Raw genomic sequence first — 24712 nt, forward strand, 5'->3', positions numbered from 1 at the left:
TTTGCCTCTCCTTCCTAGGGATTTGCATGCCTATGTTTCAGATTGATAACTATTTTCTGTAAAATCCCACCAAAATCACCACCGCTTTAAAGCACGTTACTTCCAAAACCTTCTTTATGACCTTAACCTGAGCTCACTGTGCTGTAGCCGAAGCTTCTTTCACTTGGGCTGACCCTCAGTGGACAAGGTGTGTAGATACAATGACCTTCCACAAACTCAAGGCCCTTTTAGACTTGTCTTCAAGAAGGGGAACTGGCATTTCCTTAACGTTTCATCATGGCCTTATCACAAACACACCTTTAATTATCTTCCTCAATTTTTTTTTTCTTTGAACTCTTTCTAAAACATGTCTTTTGCATTCTGGAGACCATCACTTAATTAGATCTCTCATTTCCAAAGGATACCCTCTTTTCATGCCCCAGAAAAAAAAATAAATGAAATATATTTCATGAGAAATTGCATGCTTTGTATAAATAGCACATGGTCTGTACCATAAATGAGTTTTCCTTTTTCCAGTGGTTTTTGAAACAATGAATCCCGCTCTGTGGAGAACTGAATCCCCCAGGGACTCCAGTCCCTGACAGATTATGGTTTGCTTTCTTTTGTGAGAACCAGGTTTCTGTGCTGAAAAGGGCAAAGTGTGCAGCCCAAGTGTCTAGCAAGCAGTCAGGAGCAGATGGGGCTGCAGCTCGCAGCAATTAAGCACTTTGTCCAGGTAGGAATGATGTGTGGGAATTTGTGCTGTTTTCTGCACCAGCTTCTGTTCCAAGAGGTCCCCAGAGTCTAACTTCTGTGTAACTTCATTTACTGTAAGTAGCCCCGCCTTTTCCAACGCTGTGCTCACTCACTGGGTGGATTTCTGATCCTGATCATTTGGTCCCAGGGCTCAGGTTTCTACAAGAAGGAAGGTCTTTGACTTCAGTTACAGCTGTGCAACAGGCTGACAAGGTCTGGCGATCCCTGCTCCATCACCCTAGCCTTCTCCACTTCTTCCCACTTGAGCGTTCCCTTTTGTCAAATGAAGACGTCAGACACATAGCTTTTCCCCAAGTCTTTTCCCATCTGATACCGTAATTCGGTAACTTGGCTCCTTAGGGAGGAAGGGGAGACACAAAGGAGTTGAGTTCAGCAGCCTGTCATCCCTTCTTCCCTCCCTCTCAAGGGCCCATGTATTAGTGTGGTACAAAGGGAAGAGAATTATCATGCATTGATTATCTGCCGTGTGTCAGGCACTGCCCAAGACACCTGATGTACCCTATTTCATTTAGTCTTTACAGGTTACTATAAGGTAGATGTATTAAAGGGCTCCACCACCATATCATCCAGTTAAGCTACACCCTTCAGGTCTCATTGGAAGGCCCCTTCCTCCATGCAGCCTCCTTGACTACTTATGCCAGGTTAGCTCTCCCTGTGCTATATGCTGACAGTTCCCAATGTTTCTGCTCTATTGCACCGACTACCAGTGTCATTAAATCATGAATTGAACAACCTCATGAATGTGTACTTGACTGAAAATACCATGAAGACAGGAAACATGCAAGTCTTATTCCTTACCAAATTCTTAGAGCCCAACACAATATTAGCAGAATCAGTAAGCTCTGATTGGAAATTATAAAACAAATACATGCATGCATGAATGAAAGGCTGCATGAACAGTGAAGCTGGATGCAAACCTGGAACTGTCTGGCTGTTGGTGACTTGGCTCAAACTTCAGAGTAGCTGTAGACTTGTGCACAAGACCATCACTGCCGAAGCCATCCTTGGGCTCCTTACCCACTGTTACGAGGGCTTCATGCTGTTTCTCCAGAAGTGTGAATGGGAGCTGATTGCCCCCAAAGCTATCCGTAAAACACTTGGACACAATGAATTCATCTTGGGGCTATTACTGGTAATGGTGGTAGCTGGGGGTAGAGCAGCAATGAACTGATTCAAGCCCAACGGTATTGGTGGACATGCAGCACCGTGTCTTATTCACCAGCAGCACAGCTTCCTAATCCATTCTGACTCAGCCCTGTGAGGGGATCTGGGTCAGTCAGAATGAGTGGGTGAAGAGGAAGGAAGATAAAACAAGACATGACAACCTCTTAAGGAAGCAAAAATACAGCTCTAATGTGAAAACTTGCTGAAAATAGACTCCATGACTTGTTGGGCTACATGCAAATTCAGTGCTAATGAGATGGAAATTAATTACAAGTCCCAATTTCCACGTGCTTCCATTTGACCCTTGCAGGAAAACCCACTGCAGATGTCTCACCCACACCACAGGAATGAGAGTGGGGTATGGCTTTGATGCTGCCTCCTTCATGCTCAACTCTCACCACTGCTGGGGGATACAGAGGGGAGGAGGTAGCTAAAAATACTAACAATAGAATTTTGCTTTTTTCTTCCAGACAAAAAGCCTTGGCATCCACAGGAGGAAGAAGTGTTCAGGCAGCATGTGACTGGTTGGTATGAAATAAATGCATTGAGAAAAAAGCATGTAATTAGCTCTGAGTGTGTGTGGTTGAGCGGGGATGTGCCATCTTACTCTAATGGACCTTCAGTCGGGGGGAGGAGAGAGGAGTCCAACGACTGTGCTACAAGTCCCTTTACCACAGCTGTCTGCTCTGGTCTCAGGATGTTCTTCTCCTTGGAGCTATGTAAAGAAATTCAGTCTTTGCAAGAAACAGCCTTTCTCCCAGCATCTGTGCAGATGCTGGAGAACTGAATGAAAAAAAAAAAACCACCACCCAGGGCAGCCTTCCTGTGAGCTTACCTTACCTCTTGAGGTGCATGGGTTTAGTTGCAAGATGAACTGAGCGTTGGGATTGCACGAGCACAGAGAAAGGATTTAGAGTTTATCCGAGGATGCTTCCTGGAGAGCAGCTCTAGGCTCTTTTTAGAGGAGTGTGGGATGGGGAGGCAACACAACGAGCAGCAGAACAGAAGTTGTGCATCTGAGAGTTGGTGTTACCAAGTGTGAGCTTCATAACGAGGTGGGTGTTTTTAAGCATGTAGGGAAGCCCTTCTGCGCACATACGTACAGAGTAGTGTGCTGGGGAAAGTGGTTCTGTTCCTCCGTTCCTTTCACTGCTCTCAAGTGAGGCTTCCTGTGTTCCCTTCTGTCTTCCAGGTTATTCTCCCACGTCGGTGACCCCTTCCTGGATGATCCCTTGCCCCGGGAGTATGTCCTCTACCTCCGCCCCACTGGCCCCTTAGCGCAGAAGCTGTCAGACTTTTGGCAACAGTCAAAGCAGATCTGCGGGAAGAACAAGGCACACAACATCTTCCCCCACATCACCCTCTGCCAGTTCTTCATGGTGAGCTGCTGTGCCCCCACCCTCCGGGGAGCCTGGCTGCCAGCATCCCAGCCAGCCCCTTGGGACCTGGAGTGAAACCCAGAGCTACTTAAGAAAGGAGCTGAAAAAAGAGAAATAGTAGGGTAACCATGAGGTCCTTGGGACCCTAGGGACCAGCCAGAACTCTGGGTATGGCACATGGGTCAGCAGCCATCTTCAACTTGCTTATCTGGCTTAAACCTTCCCATTATCTACCCTCTCTGTTGTAACGACCAAGAAAGAACCAGGAATCAAAATGTGTGATCTTTGTTCAACAGGGAACACTATGTTGACCTTATGATCTTTTTCCCCCAAAAAGTCTCTCCTGAGAAAGCAAACAGCTCTTTCACCTGCCACAGTTCCCTAGTCCATAATCTGAGCTGTCATAAAACTCATTCCATGGGCATATTAAATCCTCCTCACTGTAATTGGTGTGAATGCATTCCATCTACTTCAGCTCTCCACACTCACAGAAGAGGAACTGACATAGGCCGCACAGCACACAAGGCAAAGCACGACAGAGGCATTCAGACAAGTTTTTGAAAAATATTTTGCTCTGCTTTTTCCAAATGTACTTTCTCGCACATGCTGGTTTTTTTTTTTAAAGTAAAAAACATATTCCTAACACCTTCTCTTTTGCCATTCACAATGAAAATTAATGTGATTATCACTTGCCCTTAGTCATCCAAGGATCCTTCTCAAAAACACTCATCGTTTTAGAGTCTCATTCTCTCTTCAATGTTCAGAAGAAGGAAGGAGCAGGATGTCCCAGCTCTCTGAGCCACATTCCTCCCCAGCACCGTGGGGGCGGAAGGAGAGGCAACTTTTGATCATCTAAGAGGAATAGGAAAATGTACAAATGGTGCAAAAACAGCACCAAAACATACAACAAATTATCCTAGGTAATTTCCTATCACACCCTCCTTCTGTTTTTGTTTTTGTTTCCAAGCATAGAGAACTTTTTCCCCGTAAAATTGGCAAGCAAGAAGCGTATGATTATATACAAGAAGATTCATGGAAAATGGAGCTAAAACATAATTCAAGGGCCAACATGATGGCATAACAGGTGAAGCCACCACCTGCAATCTTGACATCCTATTGGATACTGGGTCAAGACCCGGCTGTACCGCTCTGATCCAACTCCTTGCTAATGTGACTGGGAAAGCAATAAAGGATGGGCCAAGTACTTGGGACACTGAAAAGAAGCTTCTGGATGCTGGCATCAGAGTGGCCCAACCCCAGCCGTTGCAGCCATCTGGGGAGTGAACCAGTATATAGATTGGTTGACCAATTGATCAATCTATTTTTTCTTTTCTCTAACTCTGCCATTCAAATAAACAAATCATAAAAGAATAATAGCCCGGGGAGCAGGCATTTGCTCTCATGTACACAGGGTGCCTGGATTTCAAGCCTGACTCCAGCTTCCTGCTAAGACACGTCTTGGGAGGCAGTAGTGATGGCTCAAGTAACTGGGTCCCTGCCACATATGAGGGAGACCTGGAATGAGTTCCCAGCTCCCACTTCCATCACAGTCATTATAGGAACCAGAAGGCAGAATCCTTTGCTTTCTCTCTCTCTCAAATAAATAATTTTACAAAATAGATAGTACACATTTTCCATGAACTTATTAATGTCCTCTTGTATTCATGGAGTATAACATAATGGTTTAATAAATGCTAATACTGTAGAATAGCTAGATTAAGCTGATTAATACATACTAAATCATCATTTATTTGTGGCAGAAACACTTCGAATCTGCTCTTTTAGCAGTTTTCAGGTGAGTGACACATTGCTGTCAACTTCGGTCACTATGCTGTATGACAGCTCTCATTGTGGCCTTTGGTCAGCGTCTCCCAGTTCCTTTTCTTGCCTTCTGCTGGACTAGTCAATCCTACTATATCTGGACTAGGGTCAAAGGGACCACTTCCGGACAGAGACAGAGGGAAGTGGTCTGATTTCCCAGCGTCGTGTTCCATTTGGACACTGGAGTCTGCAGCTCCCTTGCTGCCTTGACGGACCGATGATTCAGTAACTTTCTCAGGCTCAGGGCAGCACGTGCTCAATCTCTGAGTACCGCCTTCTTGTTTTCCCCTGCCAGTGTGAGGACAGCAAGGTGGATGCCCTGGGGGAGGCCCTGCAGACCACTGTCAGCCGCTGGAAGTGTAAGTTCTCAGCCCCACTGCCCCTGGAGCTCTACACCTCCTCCAATTTCATTGGTCTCTTTGTGAAGGAAGACAGCGCCGAGGTCCTCAAGAAATTTGCTGCTGACTTTGCTGCCGAGGCTGCGTCCAAAACCGGTGAGCCCACACAGCTGCCAGCCAAGCCCTGGCAGTGATAACCAGAGTTGAGAAGGAGAGGGTCAGGAAGTCATTGAGGAAGAGTGGGCGGGGGTGGGGGCTGTAGAAACGGACACACACACAACCAAGATGCACAACCCGCACCTCTTGTCTGTCTTGGAAAAATACTCAATGGATGTTCTTTTAACTGTCTGGACTACCCTTGGCTTACTGAACCCTAACGCTCAGTTGAAGGTACACAGACAACTGATCATGCTGAATGATCCTTCAAGTTCAGAGACAAGGAATGTTCTTTTTTTCCTGCCAAACTCTTATCCATACTGGTACAAATCTGGGTCTCACCATTCACCCCCTGAGGATCCCAGGACTTTGCTCAGGGCACAACATAGGCAGAGAGGAGAGTGAACCACTACACATTAAGTCATAATAGAATCCATTGAGCCAATGTCCATCAACTTACTGAATCAGATAGGTCCCTAAGCCTCAAAAGTCTGTCCCAAAACTCCATTCCGCCCCCCACACACACACGTCTTTAGTTCTTTTCTTAGAAATTTCCTTAGTTCAAACCAACTGCAATTTCCCATCAAGGAATAACTCAAAATGGTGCTCAGCATGTCTGAGAAGGGAAACTTGGTAGAGTTGTCCTGTCTGATCTCAGTTCATTCAGTGGGATCTTTGTGCTATGGGTCATGCAGACAGTCCCTGCACAGCCCCCTGTAGAATGAAAGCCCAACCAGCAGGCATTTATTGAGCAGCCCCAAAGTGCTTATCCATGAGGAATTCAACCAAGGAGAGAGTGGTTGGGCAGAGGCACAGCTGGGAAACCTGAGCACTGGGAAGAGAAAAAGTCACTGCAGGTCCGGAAGAGGAACTGGGGAAATAATAGAGGAAGTACCCTTTAGGGGGATGGGCAACAGTGACCCAGATTGCAAAGAGACCGTGGGAGCAGAGGGCAGTGGGCAGGGTGTGAACTGCATAGCAGAACACAAAGCACAAGGGCACCCAGAGCTTGCCCACACCCACGTATTCTGGAGAGAACAAGCACAACAAATACATGCAGTTTGCTCCCTGGAGTCCCGGCTTGGCGTGGACACAGTCCCTGACAGTGCCTTGCTGCTCTTTTATTGCCAACCTGGACCCTATGCTCTGCTCAGGGTTCCTTGGGCCCTCATGGGGCTCAGGACCCTAGGATGAGTTAGACTGGAGCACAGCAGCACTGTGGGAAGACAGTGGGGGTCTCTGTTCTTAAAAGGAACTCCAGATTCTTCAGATACCTCTGGCAGTTGAGAGAGAAACTTGCTTAGATGACCCTGTGCAGGCACTCCTCCCACAAGGACTGCTTCCTGGTTTCTGACTTCGGTAGAGCCTGACATTTCAAACACGCATAGTAGCAGAGAAACAGCATAATAGGCAAGTGATCTCCTGTTCTTATCCCTCTTTCTCAAGGAAATGGTTTGTGTTTGATCCCACAGTAGCTCCTGTCATAACCACTAGACCTCCACCAGAACCAGGACTGATGTTGTAGCCACAAACCGAGATCCTTCACAGATCCAGCAGGCTGATCCCAGCCAGACTTTCACAGGTTCTGAGAGTACAGACAGGCGAAGAGAAATCCCAAGCCTCAGCATTCCAGTACCAAGGGAAGAAGCCCCTCCAAAGACCTGTTCTTCCTCTGCCTGCTTCTGTGAGGCCCCCTGGTGGTGACTTGGGGAACTTGGCCACCGGCTCACCACAGCAGCTGATCTGAAAAAGCAGGTCATGGAGTCTTTGCCCTAGAATTCACACCTTGCTAATTCAGAAGTGGTTGACACACCCGATTCCTTCAGAAAGCAGGCCTAATGGCGTCCTCTGGTCTAGGTGGTTTAAGAAGGTCTGTCCATCTGTATTTGTTCATTTAACAAGTCCTGAAAACACATATACAGCATGTTAAGTGGAGGTAGACCATGAACCAGAGAACATGGCCAATGTAATAGGAAAATGAAATACAATACAGTGGTAAAAGGAAACTACTAAAAGTCAAAAGACCCAACTTCTAGCCCTATGTTGGCCACTAACTCTCTATGGGACTTGACCAATCCCTTGGATCTCTCAAGTTCTCTGATTTCTTCTAGATGCATGTTCATTTTCTTATACAAGATTATCCCTCATTTCAAGTACTCACAACAGATAAAGGCCATGGTCTCATGCAAGTAAGTTTGTCCATCTTTTAGGATGTCTTAGAATAACAAGCCTGCACACTTCCAGCCAATAGTCTGTTATGAGTGAGTTTGCCCCCAAAGGGGACATTTAACAATTTGTGGAGTCATTTTCAGCTCTCACAGGTTGAGGTGCAGGTTGAAACATCGATACGTGCGGAGGCCAGGAATACCGTTAACCATCCTGTGATGGACCAGACAGCCCGTTACAGCAATTTGGCCTGAATGCTACTGAGAAACCTTGCATGAAATTTTGAACATATCATCTTCTCATCTCATTTCTCCATTAAACTTGAAGCTAAGAGATTTGCTTCCAACATTAGGCAGAGCAGCCCTGGGAGTCACAGTTTCTACAAAAATTATCTCAATCCCTTGAGTCTTAGTGGTAACTTCAGCTGTCATAAGGAGGCATCAGCTCAAGGAAGCGCCCTTGGCCAATCCCAGCTCCTGCAGAAAACGCCAGCGTGGCACTCTTATCTCTCAAACACTGGGCTGATTCTGGATCTGTTGCCCATGCTTTTTGGTTCTTCAGCTGTGAAGGAGAGAAACAGGTGTTTCTTTTCCTGTGTCATCAAGAATTGTCGAGCTAATCATAGGTTGTGGCTAGGACTTGTTTTCCTTATTTTTTTTTTTTTCTTTTTAATACACTGGTTACTCAAAACCATGTCAATTCCATAACATTGCAAATTGCTGTTGATGTTATATTGGGACTCTTAATTGACTGTGATGATATTCTGCCAGCTCAAACTTCAGACCAGAAAAGGTCTCCCCAAGAAACTGTTCAACCAATCTGGACAATAAGTAGCTGGACTCTATGCTTGGTATATGTTTGCAATGAAAGAATCTTGATTGAATTTGAACTGTAATACTGCATCAAGGTGGAGGAATCCACCGGGGGGAGGGGAGGGGGAGGGAGGGGGGGATTCCCAGAGCCTATGAAACTGTCACATAATGCAAAATAATTAACAATAAAAAAAAAAAAAAAAAAAAAAAAAAAAAAAAAAAGAATTGTCTTGTTATTGGGGAGCAGAATTTATCAGGCCCTTTTTAAGTGCCTTAGTTTCCACCATTGCTTTGAATACCACATTCTAATAACTGATGTTTGCTTTCCTTCTTCTAGAAGTGCATGTGGAACCTCACAAGAAGCAGCTGCATGTGACCCTGGCCTACCACTTCCAAGCTAGCCACCTCCCCACCCTGGAGAAGCTGGCCCAGAACATTGATGTCAAACTTGGATGCGACTGGGTAGCAACCATATTCTCTCGGGATATCCGATTTGCTAACCATGAGGTAAGGTTTGCCTGTGGCTCCCAGTGCTCCTCGGTACATAGAGGGGTGCCATCAAAAACGAGAGTGCCTGCTGCCCACTGCTACAGGGAGACATGTGGCAAGCGCTTAACCAGGAGGTTGTGCCTGCCTCAATGGGATGCTGTGAGCATCCAACTCAGGTCGCAAGTGGTTCATCTAGGCAACATTCCATGTTCTATTTGTCCTTCCAACCTTAGTACAGTGATAAAGAAATGAAAATGAAGTGTAAATGACAAATAGGTGGTAGAAACTTCTCAAAATTATGTAAATTTATGGTGTTAATAGATGACATCATCCTGACATTAGGTGAGCAGAAACACACACACACACACCTGCAGATACTAGCCACAGTATCTGCTGAGTCCATGCCATGTAAGAGAACAGGAGTTAGGAGTCACTGGGGGTGAGAGGAACAACATACATGAAAATTAGCCTTGGACCAACTACCATAAGACTTTGCACATCACAGTGTCAGCAGAGAGCAGGAGAGCAGTGTCACTGAAAAGGTGTAATCCATGCATCCTTTTGTGAAGACAGACAGTCTTGCTTGCCAGTCAGACATGCATGTGAACGAGAAGCCAAGACACACAACAAAGAAATGAAGGCGCTCACTCAAAGCAAAATGGCAATTTAGAGTCAGACACAAAGTCAGAGTCCAGATATTTTGAGCAATAAAAAATGGGCAAAGCATGGGCCCAGCATGACGGGCTAGTAGTTAAATCCTTTCCTTGCAAGTACTGAGATCCCACATGGGAGCCAGTTTTAATCCCGGCAGCTCTACTTCCCATCCAGCTCCCTACCTGTGGCCTGGGAAAGCAGTAGAGGATGGTCCAAAGCCTTGGGAACCCACACCCACATAAGAGACCCAGAAAAAGTTACTGGCTTCAGATCAACTCAGCTTTGGCCATTGCAGCTACTTGGGAAGTGAACCAGCAAACAGGAGATCTTTCTCTTTTCTCTCTGTAAATCTGCCTTTCCAACAAAAATAAAATTAAATTTAAAAAAAGCTTTTAAAAAGGGGGGTGGATGGGGAGAGAGGACCCAGCATGGTAGCCAAGTGGATAAATCCTTGCCGTGCATTTGCCAGGATTCCGTATGGGTGCCAGTTAGTATCCTGGCTGCTCCGCTTCCCAACCAACTTCCTGCTTGTGGCCTGGAAAAGCAGTGGAATATGTCCTAAAACCTTGGGACCCTGTACCTGCATGGAAGTCCCAGAGGAAGCTCCTGGCTCTTAGCTTTGGATCAGCTCAGCTCCAGCCACTGTGGCCACTTGGGGATGCAGCCAGTGGATAGAAAATCTTTCTCTCTGTATATCTGCCTTTCCAATAAAAATAAATAAAAATTTTAAGTTAGGGGGAAAATCATATAAACAGGAGACCCCATATCATCATTCCCCCATCTGTGTTTTTGTTTCCTGATGTATCACTTATTTATAATCAAGCACAGTCTAGAAATAGTAAATGGAATATTCCAGAAATAAAAAAAAGTAGAAGTTTTGAATCACTTCTACTACAATATATGGCCACAATTCTATTCTGTCAGTAGTTATTGTTGTTAATCTTGTACTGTGCCTGATTCATAAACTAAATCTTGAAAGTGCTTTGTAAATAAATGGAAAATTGTGCGATTTGGTACTACCTGTGGTTTCAGTACTCTGCTGGGAATCCTGAAGTGTAACCTGCATGGATAAAAGGGACTACTGTGCTTCAACAGAAAAATTTTTCTTCCAGTTCAACTTTATTCATTAAGGCATAATTACATTTTCTTCCTGATTTTTAATAACTAATATTTTCACTTGTTCACTTGGTCTTTAAGCATCTTTTTTAGGGTTTTTTAAGCATAAAAAAATAACCTTAGGATTGAGACCAAGCCACCTCATTCCTGTTTCACAAGAGTTGGGAGAAGCTAAGCCATGAATCAGAGGCACGGGGCTGGGCACAGCTGCAGGTGAGCCTCAGGGACACGTAGCAATGACTGTGCTAACGTCGAATGATGCAGGTTTCTGGAAAGATGCGTTAACCAGTCTGAGCCAGATCTTCAGAGCCTGACATCACCTAGAATGGCCTGGGATGAGCCCTAGAGATAATGAGAGAGGTGTGGCTGACTGGATTCCCTGTGAAGGGTTGCAGGAGTTGGTCACTGAGAAGCCACCTTTCTAAGAGAAGGAAGGTAAGGTGGAATTTTACAAGAAACATCATCCAGTCAACACTGCCCTCCAGTTAACTTGGAGGGTAATTGCTTTTCTGCGTGACCCATATTCTGCTCAACTGGCACGGAAGGAAAGAGGCAACAAGAGCCCAAATGAATTATTTTCTAAAAATAAGTTGGCCTCTTTTATCTCGTATTTGCAAAATTCATTTCTTTCCACTTCTTTCTGATCAAGCTCTCCTTGGCCTCTTTCCACTAGACCTCTCCCTCAGAGATCAATTGATCCCACCTGAGCCTTCTACCTAGGTGAACTCCCTGCCTTTCTCCTTCGTTGGCCTCCGGGAGGCAGACTTGATTGACTGTTCCAATGGAGGAGCAGGTGTCCAGAGAGGCCACGTGGCCTAAGCATGGACTGTCAGCGAAGCATGATGATACTTAAGTCACTCCAAGCTCTGGTTCCTCCTCTGTGCAGCTTCTCAATTAATTTAGATTTACATGTGACTATTTGCACTTCAGGCAAATGTCCCTAATGGTCACATACTTTCATATGCCAAGTGGTAGAAATCTAGAAGGACCAGGTTCTGCAGAAGGCATGAGTGTTGGAACCTAGCAACCTGGCTCCAGCAACTTGGCAGTAAATTCACTTTGACATCTTACGTAACTCCCCAGCCCTTAGTTTTGTTGCCTGTAAAATGGTGATGATGTTTGCTGACGATTAAATAGGAGTTATAGAAAAGCCTTAACGTAATATTCATCAGAAGGCAAGTACCACAAAACTGCTGAATCTGTTACTGTTCATAGGGCTGAAAAGGGCTTCAAAGGCAGTACATTTCAGCTCCGGGTGTCACCCAGGACCACAGTTCTCTCCCAATCAGAAAACTTAGAATTTACTCCCCTGAGGATAAGGAAGGGGAAAGATATCTAAAAGAGAGTCGAGGATACTTACAGGCAGGTTCTAAGCAAACAACAGAGAATAAACGTAGTGTAGCACAAATCAGCAGTGTGCCTTGATGTCTCTGAAAAGAAGGCTGAATTTCTGTATCTGCTTGTGGTGGAGTGGGAAGAAAGGATGGAGCCACATGGATCCTGTTCATCATTTTAGTTGTGCGGCCGTAGCTTAATGTTCTAACTGTCCCTCCAGTAAATCAGGAGGATTTATTGTCCAACCACTCCGTAACTAATACATATCGTCTTGAACCTCCCACTGCTCCAATTGCCCTGAGGATAGCTTAGAACACCCATCTGTATGTAATAGGCCCAGTAAGTAGATCTCAGATGTCACACTGAGTTTCCTAGGGGTGAGGCAGCACTAAGCTAAAGGCATCACTCGCCAAGACTGCTGTGTTTGAGGATCTGAGGAGTATGAGTTGGAACTTGCTTCCCATCACTCATTGCTTCTCTCCACCCTGTTCCAGGAAAGGAATGTTCCTCTGCTGGGTCACTGCATACTCAACATTGAGATCTAAGAGATTCCTTGAGCATTCTTCCCCTTTAATTGGTTTTAACAGCCCAGCAGAAAATCCTTTAGTTTTCTTGGAATAGAGATTTGAGTGTGAGAGAAGCAGAGGGATGGAAAAAGGAGGCAGAAGAGATCACATCACAGGAAGATCTAGAACTGAAAGATTCTGGAGTAAGAATCGGGGCTAGGGAGGGGCATAGATGCCCTCCAGAAAATAAAACTCAGAGGTACACAGTGATGCAAATGAGTTCTACGTATTATTCATTTCGTCCTGTGATTTAAAAAAATCACATTTGATTGTCACTTCTCATTAAAGATTTCCAGGGGAAAAAAATTATAAAAGATCTATTTTTATTGGAAAGTCAGATTTACAGAGAGGAGGAGAGACAGACAGAAGTTCTTCCTGGTTTACTCCCCAGGTAGCCACAATGGCCAGAGCTGAGCCAATCCAAAGCCAGGAGCCATCTGGGTCTCCCATGTGGGTGCAGGGTTCCAAGCCTTTGGGCTATTCTCTACTGCTTTCCCAGGCCACAAGCAGGGAGCTGGATGGGAAGTAGAATCCCTGGGGTACGAACTAGTGCCCATATTGGAGCTCAGTGCATGCAAGAAGAGGACTTTAGCCACTAGGCTACTGCATCAGGTCCCAGAAAGAAATTTTATATTATGTTCTTTATGTGAGTTGACATGAGCAAGGTGATTAGCTCACAGAATCATCCACGTGGCCGAGTAGGCTGCAAGGAAAGATGGTACTGGGAAGTTAGGTGCCTCTGGAAACAGTTATTCTCTATTCTCTTAGATTGTTCCTTCTGACTCTTACAATGAAGACATTGTTTTACAGATGACAAAACAGAGGCCATACAAAATTAATAATGTGAAGGTTGGAACCAAAAGAGTTTAGCCTCTTTGGGATATTAGGGAAAACCATTGGAATATTCTCCATGTTGGGTTCCTTGTGAAATAAATAGGATAGACTTTCCTTAATAAATGTTCTCGAAAATACCCACAGCCCTATGCCTGTGATGTTTGCATAAACCAGGAAAGGAAGGCCAAAAAAAGGAATAAATCAGCCAAATGGCACAGCCTGTGGCCAGCCCCTGGGGGCTTTTTCTGAGCCCAAAGAAGGAGCCCAAGGTCCTCACTGTTGGCTGCTGAAGGCTGGTTTTATGCACACACAAACACACACGCACGTGCGCGCACAAACACACACATACACAGTCTGTAAAAGACACTTTCTCTGAAGGTTTTGTTGAAATTGTAGGTTTAGAGAAAGCCCGTTGAAGGCGGGAACCACATCTTGATGTATCAGAAGGGAAATACTTCCCACCTATGGAAGCAACTCTGTCCCTGTGGTCCATCTGTCATCGCCATAGGACTGTCACTTCATATGCTCCTGGTAGGAAGCCAAGGCAGTGAGTTCACGTGTGTACCATTTGACTGGGCTTTCCAGTGAATTTCTTAAAACTAGCCCTGAATTTCTGATGGGAGGTGAAGACGTGCCTGAAGGAGAGTCTTGGGCCATCTGGCCATACCAGGCACATCCCCATGAAACCCTGAAAAAACAAGAAATGCTTCCTGATTGCTTTTCGAGTCCACCAAAGGCCTGCAAACACCAGGGACTCCCACACACGTGCGCAGCTGCAGGTGGGCCCTGACGGTGCAGAACACATGGTCCTCACTGTGTGTCTCACTCACACTGTCTCCTGTGTTTAGACATTGCAGGTCATCTACCCCTACTCCCCGCAGAATGACGACGAGCTGGAGCTGGTCCCAGGGGACTTTATCTTCATGTCACCAATGGAGCAGACCAGCACCAGCGAGGGCTGGCTCTACGGCACTTCCTTAACCACCGGCTGTTCTGGACTCCTGCCTGAGAACTACATTACCAAGGCCGATGAATGCAGCACCTGGATATTTCATGGGTAAGCAGCTGCTCAGATCTTTTGCCCGCTACTGCGTGAAGGACATTGCTGTGGTAGACCGAAAGGCTGGTAGGAAAACAACCTTGCTCATGTGGGCAGCCGAAACGGTTCAAGGCATCCATGGGAAAAGAAAACTCTGTTAGTTCTAGATTTCCAAGAAACACACAGACTGGAGCGGGGGGATGGGGGTAGGTTGGGGGAAGGCAATGGAAAGTGGAGAGTTAAATTCATTCTGCCTGGTGAGCCTGTCAACCTGGACTCCTAATCGGGAGCTAAATGGGGCTTCTTGAGTGTTGGGGGAGTCCACCTCTTCTGGCCAGAACACAGTGAGCCCAACCAGTGCTGGGTCTTCTCTGCCTTGGGGCTTCTATCTGCCTTATTCTGGGTCATCACAAGGGGGTGTGACTCCCCAAAGCAGCTGGGCGAATTGCTGCTTTATGCCAGGCAGACCAATAGTGAAGGCAGCAGCCAGGTCAGGGCCCCTATGGGGACTAGCTGCTCAGTGACCCTGAGCAAAGTCTGCAGACTTGGCACATGCATGACAACACGGCTACATGACAGAGACTGTGCCTACAGTCATGGGACATTGCCAGGGTGCAAGTTGAACACATCACCCCCTTATCTTTTTTAGGGTGAAAACTTCCCTCCCATCCATCACTACTGTTTTGCCCCCAACCCATACCCAGGTTCAATGTGGACTCTATTGTTTGGCTTACTTCATCCCAATAGAGAAAACAGAAACAAAAGGCACCTTTTCTCTTTTTTAATCCAAGCAGCCCACTGCCAGCCCTTCCTTGGCATGCCCGGGCATCTAGTCAGGGTGTGCCTGCTGGTTTGTTTTTCCTCTCTTGTCTTCACTGTGTGCAGTGTGGCCGAGAGGTGGAAGCAAGGGACACTGGTGACTAACACTGATCTGGTCACCCTAAAAGAGAAGCAGGGGTGTCTGCTTTACCTAGGAGAAAAGCCTGGGCAGCATGCTTTTTTTTATTTAACCTGGGGAGCAGCGAACACACAGACTGTGTGCCTGGCGATGGAAGGAACAATGTCTGTCTCAATGACTCCTCCTCCCTCTGCTTCAGGAATTCCCTTTCCCTACAGTCAAGCCCGGCAGTGCATCCCATAAGCATCCAACATTTTGTGCCACAAACTGGGTGCTCAAATCTGCCTTATGTTTCCCATGCATTTGCTTTTTCAGGAATGTTGCTTAAGACCAATATACATATGTTGGGTTTTCAAAGTAACTACTTTATTCCAATGGAAATGAGGAAAGAAATACACAGAAAAATGTACCCCCTAACAGACTGCACAGACCATGGGGGCCACATGAAGACTGTGTTGTCTTCACCTTAGTCTACATAAGCACAACCTGCGATGGTTGCACAGTGATACAGTCACACAGTGATCCGTGTGCTTAGAGTACATACTCAAGTGACACATTATTGTGTTTGTGAAGAAAATGAGAAACGAGAGTTTGTTTGCCTGACAGACAACAGTTCCCAGATCTCTTTCTTAAAAGTAGAATATGGCAGGTGTTGTCGCACAGGGGTTAAGCTGCTGCTTGGGATGCTTGACTTCCATGTCAGAGTGATGCTTTGAGTCCCAGTTACTCCCCCTGCGATCCAGCATCCTGCTAATGCACACCCTTAAGCCAATGATAGTTCAGATACTTGAGCCACAGGCACTCTTCTGGGAAGCTCAGATGGCATGCTGCAGGCACTGGGGATTGGAGCAACAGGAGGAAGCTCCCTCTTCCCCCATTCTCATCTTACCACTCTCCTTTCAAATAGATGAAAGTCAAATCAGCATTTTTTAAAAATAAAAACATTGTGATTTATTTTAAACAGTAGGGCTACATGTGGGTGAAGAGTATGTGAGAAACCCTTCTAAGCCATTGATGATTACTCTGCCCAAATCCATCCACTCTTCCCTAAGTGAGATCAGAGGCTTAGCATGAACCATTCTCTGTGACTGGATCAGAAGATCACGAGAGTGCCAATTTATTTTATTCTGTGTGATTACTGGTGAAGTTAGATCCCTGGCATCCATGCCTGAAATTAAATTGCCAGCTTCCTTAGCCAGATCGGCTGCTGAGAGTGGGAAAATACTGACATTCAGCACCGGAATGCTGTCATATGAATTTTGATTCCAACAGTCTTGGATTCAAGCCCCAGCTCTCCATTTACCAGCTGTGCCACCTTGGCCAAGTCACAGGACCTCTCTGAGCCTCTCTTTGCTCATCTATAAAATGGAGGTAATCACTGCACTTACCCTGTGGGGTTATGAGAACTACAGTCAGGGCTGGCTCGACTCTTAGTGGTTTCGTATTTGGTATGCCACAACACTAGAACAACCATTAGCATTATGATACGTCTTTATTTCTAGCCTGTGTGTACTGCCCCACTTACGAGCTCTTCAAACCCAATGTCTCTTCCACAACATGATATTGTAGATGAGCTACACTGTCCTATTTATATTTAACCCCGAGACAGAAGTGTCAGGCAGGCAGAGTTTAGCCTCACTGTAAGACGGCACTTGGCATGCTAGGCCAGCGACAATCTCAAAGCACCAGAGCCATGAGTTCCTGGCTTGAGGGGAAGTTGTAGGATTCAGCAGTGAGTTGGGCTCATTGACCTTTCACAACCCTCTTCCCTGTAGTGCTCAGTTCTCTGAGTCCCTCCTAAGCGTTATTTTCTTACCACCTTACTGGAGTGCCTTGTTGGGCTTTGAGAAACCCCAGGAAACCTGTCAGCAGATAAGTCCTTTGCAGTGGGGTGAGCCGCCTGGCCTTCCAGGCTTGCCATATGCCTGATATGTTCCAGAGAGGACTAGCATCTTACCATTGCTTGGAAAGAGGTTCTGGATACCAAGCCAGGCTCTCTCCCGATGCTGCTGCCAGCATGCAGTGCCTGCCTATTGTCTTATTGGAAGTGACAGCTCAAACTGTTTCAGAGTGAGTCAGACCACCTGATGACAATGATAGGATAGGGAACAGACTGGCCTATTCGTGTTATCATGTGAAGCTCAAGGAGGGAGAGAAGGAGTCCTATTGGTGCCTTCCCAGCTGTAATAAAGAAATGAGAGCCATGTGCAAGCAAAATGTCAGCATCACTCCAGAGCCAGCATTCTAAACCCTGAAACTTTGATGAATCAGACAGGAAAACTGAATTCCTGTTAATGTCTGAAATTCAGAGAATATCAGTTTAAAGTCAAAGTGAACAGCTGGCTTATTAAGCTGTGTGAGTGGCACAATATTTCCCTGGGCTACAGGTACTTAAATTTCCTCTAACAGGTTTCATTTGCCTTGCTGATATGGCTTTGTGTAACTATAGGTTCCATGTTCCTACCCAGATTGACTGCATCACAGTCTAAGAAGACTAGAGCCCCCTGGCCGTTGCAGTATGCACAGTGGCTGAGAGCCACTTCCAGGGGATGAGATTGCTGACACCTTTGTTTATAAATACAATTAGTCGGGCCCAGTGCAATGGCTCAATTGGCTAACCCTCCAGTGCAAGTGTTAGGATCCCACATGAGCACCAGTTTGTGTCCCAGCTGCTCCACTTCCTATCCAGCTCCCTGTTAAGGGCCTGGGAAAGTGGCAGAGGATGGTCCAAAGCCTTGGGACCCTGCACTCTCATGGGAGATCTGGAAGATGCTCCTGGGTCTTGGCTTTAGAATGGCTCAGCTCCAGCCGTTGCCGCTATTTTGGGGAGTGAACCAGCAGATGGAAAATCTTTCTGTGTCTCTCCTTCTCTCTGTAAATTTGCCTTTCCAATTAAAAAATAAACTAATAAAATTAGTCTTGGGCTAGTGCTGTAGCACAGCAAGCTAAACCACTACTACAATGCCAGCATCTCGTATGAGCATGGATTTGAGTCTTGAGTGCCCACTTCCAATCCAGCTCCCTGCCAATGTACCTGGGAAAGCAATGGAGGATGACCCAAGTACTTGGGGCCTTGCACCTACATGAGGGACCCAAATGGAGTTCCAAGTTCAACCTCGGCTACCCTTGGCTGTTGCAGCCGCTTGGCGATTAGCAAATAAATAGAAGCTCTCTTTCTCCCTCTGTCTGCCATTCTGCTTTTCAAATAAAAAAAATACTAAAAAGTTTATCATTTTTACTCAAAAAGACTTTTTAGTGTAGCAAGGTGCTGAAGTAATAAAATAACTTAATTTGATGGGAAAAATATATTTTTCTAATAGCCAGTTAGTTTCATTGTATTGTTGAATGCAAAAAATATTTTCAAAAATAAAATTCTTCTTTGTGGCCAAATGGGCCAAAATGGAAACCATAATGCTAAGGGAAATGAGCCAATCCCAAAAGGCTAAATACCACATGTTTGCCTTAATTTAAGATGATATGATGTTATGTATAACATGTTATGTAATGTATGTTATATGTTGTGCATAAACTAAAATTGAAATGTCAATGAGGTGGTCACAGAAGGTGGCTGGGAACTCGCATTTACTTTTAACATATTGGTTACTCATTACTATGTCAATTAATTCCATAATGATGTAATTTTTGTTGATGGTATGTTGGAGCTTTCAATTGACTGGGATGATACTCTGCTGGCTCTGTCTTCAGACCAGAGAGGGTATACCTAAGAAGCCGTTGAACTTGACTGGACAATAAGATGCTGGACTCTATGTTTGGTATACGCTTGCAATGGGGGAATCTCAACTGAACTTGAGCTGTGGTTATGCAACAAGGTGGAAGAATCCACCATGGTGGGAGGGTTTGGGGAGGGGTGGGGAGAACCCAAGTACCTATGTAACTGTGTCACATAATACAATGTAATTAATGAAGTTAAATAATAAATAATTAAAAAAAGAAGTAAATATACAAAAAATAAATAAATAAAAAAAAACAAAAAAACAAAAATCAAATTCAAGTTATCTTTTGTTACAAAGCAATCATCCAGACCAGGCTCTAACCTGGACAGATTTCTTCCAGGAAACACACACACAGACCAGACCTATGCTTTGCAAACTGAGCATTGTAGCTGCCCGGTGATCAAGAAGCAAGACATGAGCCAGGCACGGTAGCCTAGCGGCTAAAGTCCTCACCTTGAATGTGCTGGGATCCCATATGGGTGCAAGTTCTAATCCTGGCAGCTCCACTTCCCATCCAGCTCCCTGCTTGTGGCCTGGGAAAGCAGTCAAGGTCAGCCCAAAGCCTTGGGACCCTGTACCTGCGTGAGAGACCTGGAAGAAGTTCCTGGCTCCTGGCTTCAGATTGGCGCAGCACCGGCTGTTGCAGTCACTTGGGGAGTGAATCATCGGATGAAAGAACTTTCTATCTCTCCTCCTCTCTGTATATCTGACTTTGCATTAAAAATAAAATAAATCTTAAAAAAACGAAGCAAGGCATGTGAACTGTAAGTGCTTCCTGCTGACTGCCCATTTGCCATGGAAGGAGAAGTTCTTCGGGCTTGCCTAACAGCCACATTTAAATAGCAATATTCATTGGATGATTTTCTTTGGATGTCTTACTCCACACCATAATTTAGATGTGGTACTTTTTAACTGCTTTCCTTGCAACAGAATCTCTTTGGGGTTTCTTTAGTCATAGTAGTTCACTCCGAAATCAGAATCCTTGGCTCACAACTCTAAGCATCTGGTGAGAACGGTCTCTTCCAGAATAATTTTGGCTTTAATCATCTGGGAGGTGCTGTGGCAGTAGGGATGGGATTTGGAAACTGAAGAGGGTAGATGGAATAAGGGATAATGGTCTTGGGGTTTCCTTGACCATCAGGAACCATGGGCAAAGTAGTAGAAACAGTAAAAATTTTCCTTCTCATTCTTCACTTCAGATGGAAATTACCATGGGAAAGATGAAAGGCAGTAGGAATTATTTATTTCTTTTGAACCAGAAAACTAGCTGGAAACAGTGGTGCATAACTGATATCCCATTATTCTTTGATACGTCTTTGGTGCCGACATGCCTGAGGCATCCCAATAAGCACAAAATCAATGGACTCACTCCCTGTCCACAGAGAACAATGCGTCTGTTCTCGGTACAGAAATCCATGCCCTCCTAATTTATTAACTGCAAGACTCCAGTACAAAACAAGGTGCCCTCTCCAGAGATGACGTCCCCTGCTCAGCATTCCTGACCACAATGCTATCCAGAACACGCAGTGCTGACTCGCACACTCCCAGGGAACCAGCCCAGCATGAAGTTCTGAAGACTCTTGGCCAACAGTGAACATCTCCCTTATCTTCCTCTGCAGTTCATACTCCATCTTAAATACAACATCATCCAGCTCTCTCACCTTTGGGGATGGAGTATCGGAGAGGCGGCAGTATGAGGACCAGGGACTGGGAGAGACGACAGCCCTCACTATCATCTGCCAGCCCATGCAGGTAAGGAATGGCAGGTCACTCCCTCCACCCCAACAGGGCTTCACTGTGAGCCTATCTGTTAACAGCAATACCTTTACGATCTCCAAAGGCTCCCCAAACTCTGAGGGAAGAAGTACATAAGGTTATAAAAAATATGCAGGGTGAGGTAACACTAGGAAGAGTTAGATGGGCACAGCACAATGACTCTGTGGCTAAGTCCTTGCTTTGCATGCGTCAGGATCCCATATGCGTACTGGTTCATGTCTCCCTGCTCCATCCTCTGCTGCTTGGGAAGGCAGCAGAGGATGGCCCAAGGTCTCATGACCCTGCACCCATGTCGGAGTCCTGGAGGAAGCTCCTAACTCCTGGCTTCGGATCGGCTCAGCCTGTGGGCGTTTGAGGAGTGAACCAGTGAACACAAGATCTTTCTCTCTGTCTTTCCTTCTCTCTGTATATCTGCCTTTCAAATAAAGCTAAATCAGAAAGAAAATGAAGAAGAAAGGAAGGAGAAAGAAAGAAAAAGAGGGAAGGAAGGAAGGAAGGAAGGAAAGAAAGAAAGAAAGAAAGAAAGAAAGAAAGAAAGAAAGAAAGAAAGAAAGAAAGATTAGATGCTACTCACAATGACTGTTAATAAAGAAGACCTTTCCCCAGAAAGCATATTTTATCTTTTAAGTAGGAAATCATGTCCATTCTTTTTTTCTACAAGTGTACTTCTTGATATGATGGGGAGATGAAATTACAAGATGTCTGTTTTACTGCAAAAAAAATGTTGAAAGCTATGAATAACTTTTTATAATACACAATTTCCAGGAACTTGTGAAAAACCCTTCATATGCATGAATTTCACACTTTTTGCAGCAAAATAAATCTTTTTTCTATTTCTACAAGCTTGTTGATGTAGCTTTTCATCTTCCAACTTTTTGTAGAGATTGAAGGCAATAATAAAATAAGACCATTGTTACAAGAACCGGCAGGTAGTACATGCTCAATGCATGCTAGCTTTTGCAAGGACATATGAGCAGTTGAAGGAAGTGTTGAACCTTCAAAGGCAAGTTGAAAGCTCAAGTGTGTTGAGGCTGAAGAGAGTAGAGCACTTTGGCGGGAGCCCAGAATTAGAGAATAGTAGAAACAGAGACAGGAAATCTCACTGTAGCAACAAGGAATGTAAAACCTCTCTACAGTTACAGAAATCCAAGTCGTTTGGACATGCCTTTGACCATCTGCGTCTATTTCATCATCCAGAGGTAGCAATTGTCCTCCCTGAGTCATTTCTTGGGACACCACCAACAACACGCAGATGGCAATTAGGATAGGCAAGCCAGGGCCTCAGTGCTGCAGCAGACCCCAAGAACCACATGCTCGGATCAACACACTTGAGAGGTGAGACAGGGCAATTGCAGGCATGGCTGTCCTTGTTCCCTGAAGAAGTTGATGAAGCATCCCCTTGGGGGAGGAAGTGCTCGCACTAAATGTCTAATGTTCCACTTGAAGGGCTCATGTTACTCTGAGTTGGAAGTGAAGTGGCCGTCGTGTCTTAGCATGAGGATACTTCAAAAAGTTTGTGGAAAGTGAAAATAAGCAGGGAAGTTTATTTTGGTTCGCAGGTTTTTAAATCCGTATGTAGTACTGTTGGAATATGCACGTTTCATGAACCTTTTAAAGACTACCCTGTGGCTGCTCCTATTCACCGCTGCAGCCATGTGATAACAAGAACGGGATTTTCATAGCGCCTCTTGTTTCGTAAAGCTGTTTATCTCATGTGAGCCTCCCAACAGCTTGTGAGGTCTCTGGGGTGAGACTCACACACTTCATTTTACACACAGGCCCAATTAAGTCCAAGGCACTTGAGAGACCTGCCCAAGTTGTAACTTGGCTGAACTTTCGAAAACCTGGCTCCAGTGCACCCTGCTTTGCTTTTCCTCACTCTAGCCTTTCTCTCTTTGCAGCCTCTCCGAGTCAACAGCCAGCCCAGCCCCCAGAAGCGATGCCTTTTTGTGTGTAGGCATGGAGAAAGGATGGATGTTGTGTTTGGGAAGTACTGGCTGTCACAATGCTTTGATGCCAAAGGTGAGGAAGAGTGGGTTGGCCTGCAGAGCAGAGCACACCTATCATGGCCTCTAGGGGGCATAGTCAAGCTACATTTATCTAGATGGAGTCATGGGTTTTAACTGGTAGATATTTGCTGATGGTTTTGAGTTTAGGAGAAATAGTTAGTATTCGTGCCCCCATTCTGGAAACTGAAGCATTAGGTACCAAAGGCGACAGGTGTCTCACAGTCATTTGGCAATATCAACCTCACAAACATGTCCTGAGTCCAAGGCCAGAGCCTTGCTCCTTCGCTTCCATATTCACAGGCAAACATTTAAGATGGAGAGGCTTGCCTTTTGGAGTCCTGCCTGCTTTGGAGTGTCTGCTTGAGATTTGCACTTAGAAATTCTCTCATGTGGGCCCCGGTGTGGTAGCCTAGTGGCTAAATCCTCACCTTGCAACTGCTGGGATCCCATATGGATGCCAATTCATGTCCAGGCTGCTCCGCTTTCCATCCAGCTTGTAGCCTGGGAAAGCAGCAGAGAATAGCCCAAAACCTTGGGACCCTGTACCCACTTGGGAGACCCAGAAGAAGCTCCTGGCTCCTGGCATCAGATCAGCTCAGCTCCAGCTGTTTCAGCCACTTGCGGAGTGAACAAGCAGATGGAACATCTTTCACTCTGTCTCTCCTTCTCTGTAAATCTGACTTTCCAATAAGAATAAATAAATCTTTCCAAAAAAAAAAAAGAAGAAGTTATCTCATGTCACATCAGGGTCTCTAAGGCGTCATCAAATAACTGTCCCCCATCCCTGGGTGTTAATACAGTTTGGAAGCAAGGAACAGCCTCCTCCCTCCCCTGCAGACACAGGAGAGAGAAAACAAATGGAAACGTTGGTCCCACCTACCTTCCTTTATATCTGACCCTCCCTACCCTAATCAGAGGCCCATATGGGCATTCATCCCTCTCAACTAAGTGAAAATAATATTTAAAAGAAATTAAAAATTAGTAAAAAGAAATTAGCTTGTCACTTTTGCCAGTAGAGCAGAAGAGTCCATTCCGATTCTTAGATGAAGAAAAAGCATTAGTGTCCATCCGAATTGACAGTTGGGGTGTCTTAGGCAAGAAGGAGGTGGTATGAGAATCAGCACGAGCAGTCTAAGGGAAACAAGAAGTTCTTGTAGCTTCAGACCGACCTTTCTTTTCCAGGCCGCTACATACGCACCAACTTGAACATGCCCCATAGCTTACCTCAGCGGAGTGGTGGCTTCCGAGATTACGAGAAAGATGCTCCAATCACTGTGTTTGGTTGTATGCAAGCAAGACTAGTGGGCAAGTATCCAGTGTGACTGCACAACACTTCTACGAAAGGACTAGGAGTTGTGGGCCCACAAGACACCTCCTGCGTGATTTCTATTACTTTCCAACAATTGATCTATGTCCTCAATTCAAAAGGGATTTATTGCATAACCATTGGGTTCAGGATCCTGTGCTTAGCACTAGCTTGGTCTGCCGAAATAAACAAGCTGTGGTGCTTATTGAGGAGTGTGTGGTCCAGTGACGGGGAAAATCAATCTTGGTTTACTTTCATCATGAGTGTAGCGGAAGATGGCGGCAGCTGCTATCGTGGCTGTAAGAAGAGGGCTGAACAGAGGGGAAGAGGATACCAGGGAGCCAACTGAAACCCAAAGAAGAAG

The 24712-nt window shown here is 45.4% G+C and overlaps 1 protein-coding gene across 1 annotated transcript in view; it reads left to right on the forward strand.

Annotated features, from left to right (window-relative positions):
• The window catches only part of UBASH3B (ubiquitin associated and SH3 domain containing B), a 137312-nt gene that overhangs the window by 101082 nt on the left and 11518 nt on the right, over positions 1–24712 (forward strand). The window contains exons 2-9 of the mRNA XM_004584984.2: positions 2391–2444; positions 3113–3299; positions 5416–5614; positions 8930–9099; positions 14435–14643; positions 20877–21009; positions 22935–23055; positions 24225–24347. Coding sequence (XP_004585041.2) covers positions 2391–2444; positions 3113–3299; positions 5416–5614; positions 8930–9099; positions 14435–14643; positions 20877–21009; positions 22935–23055; positions 24225–24347 — 1196 coding nt within the window. The remainder of the gene's footprint in view (positions 1–2390; positions 2445–3112; positions 3300–5415; positions 5615–8929; positions 9100–14434; positions 14644–20876; positions 21010–22934; positions 23056–24224; positions 24348–24712) is intronic.

This window comes from Ochotona princeps, chromosome 4 (genome assembly GCF_030435755.1).
Source record: "Ochotona princeps isolate mOchPri1 chromosome 4, mOchPri1.hap1, whole genome shotgun sequence".
NCBI lineage: Eukaryota > Metazoa > Chordata > Mammalia > Lagomorpha > Ochotonidae > Ochotona > Ochotona princeps.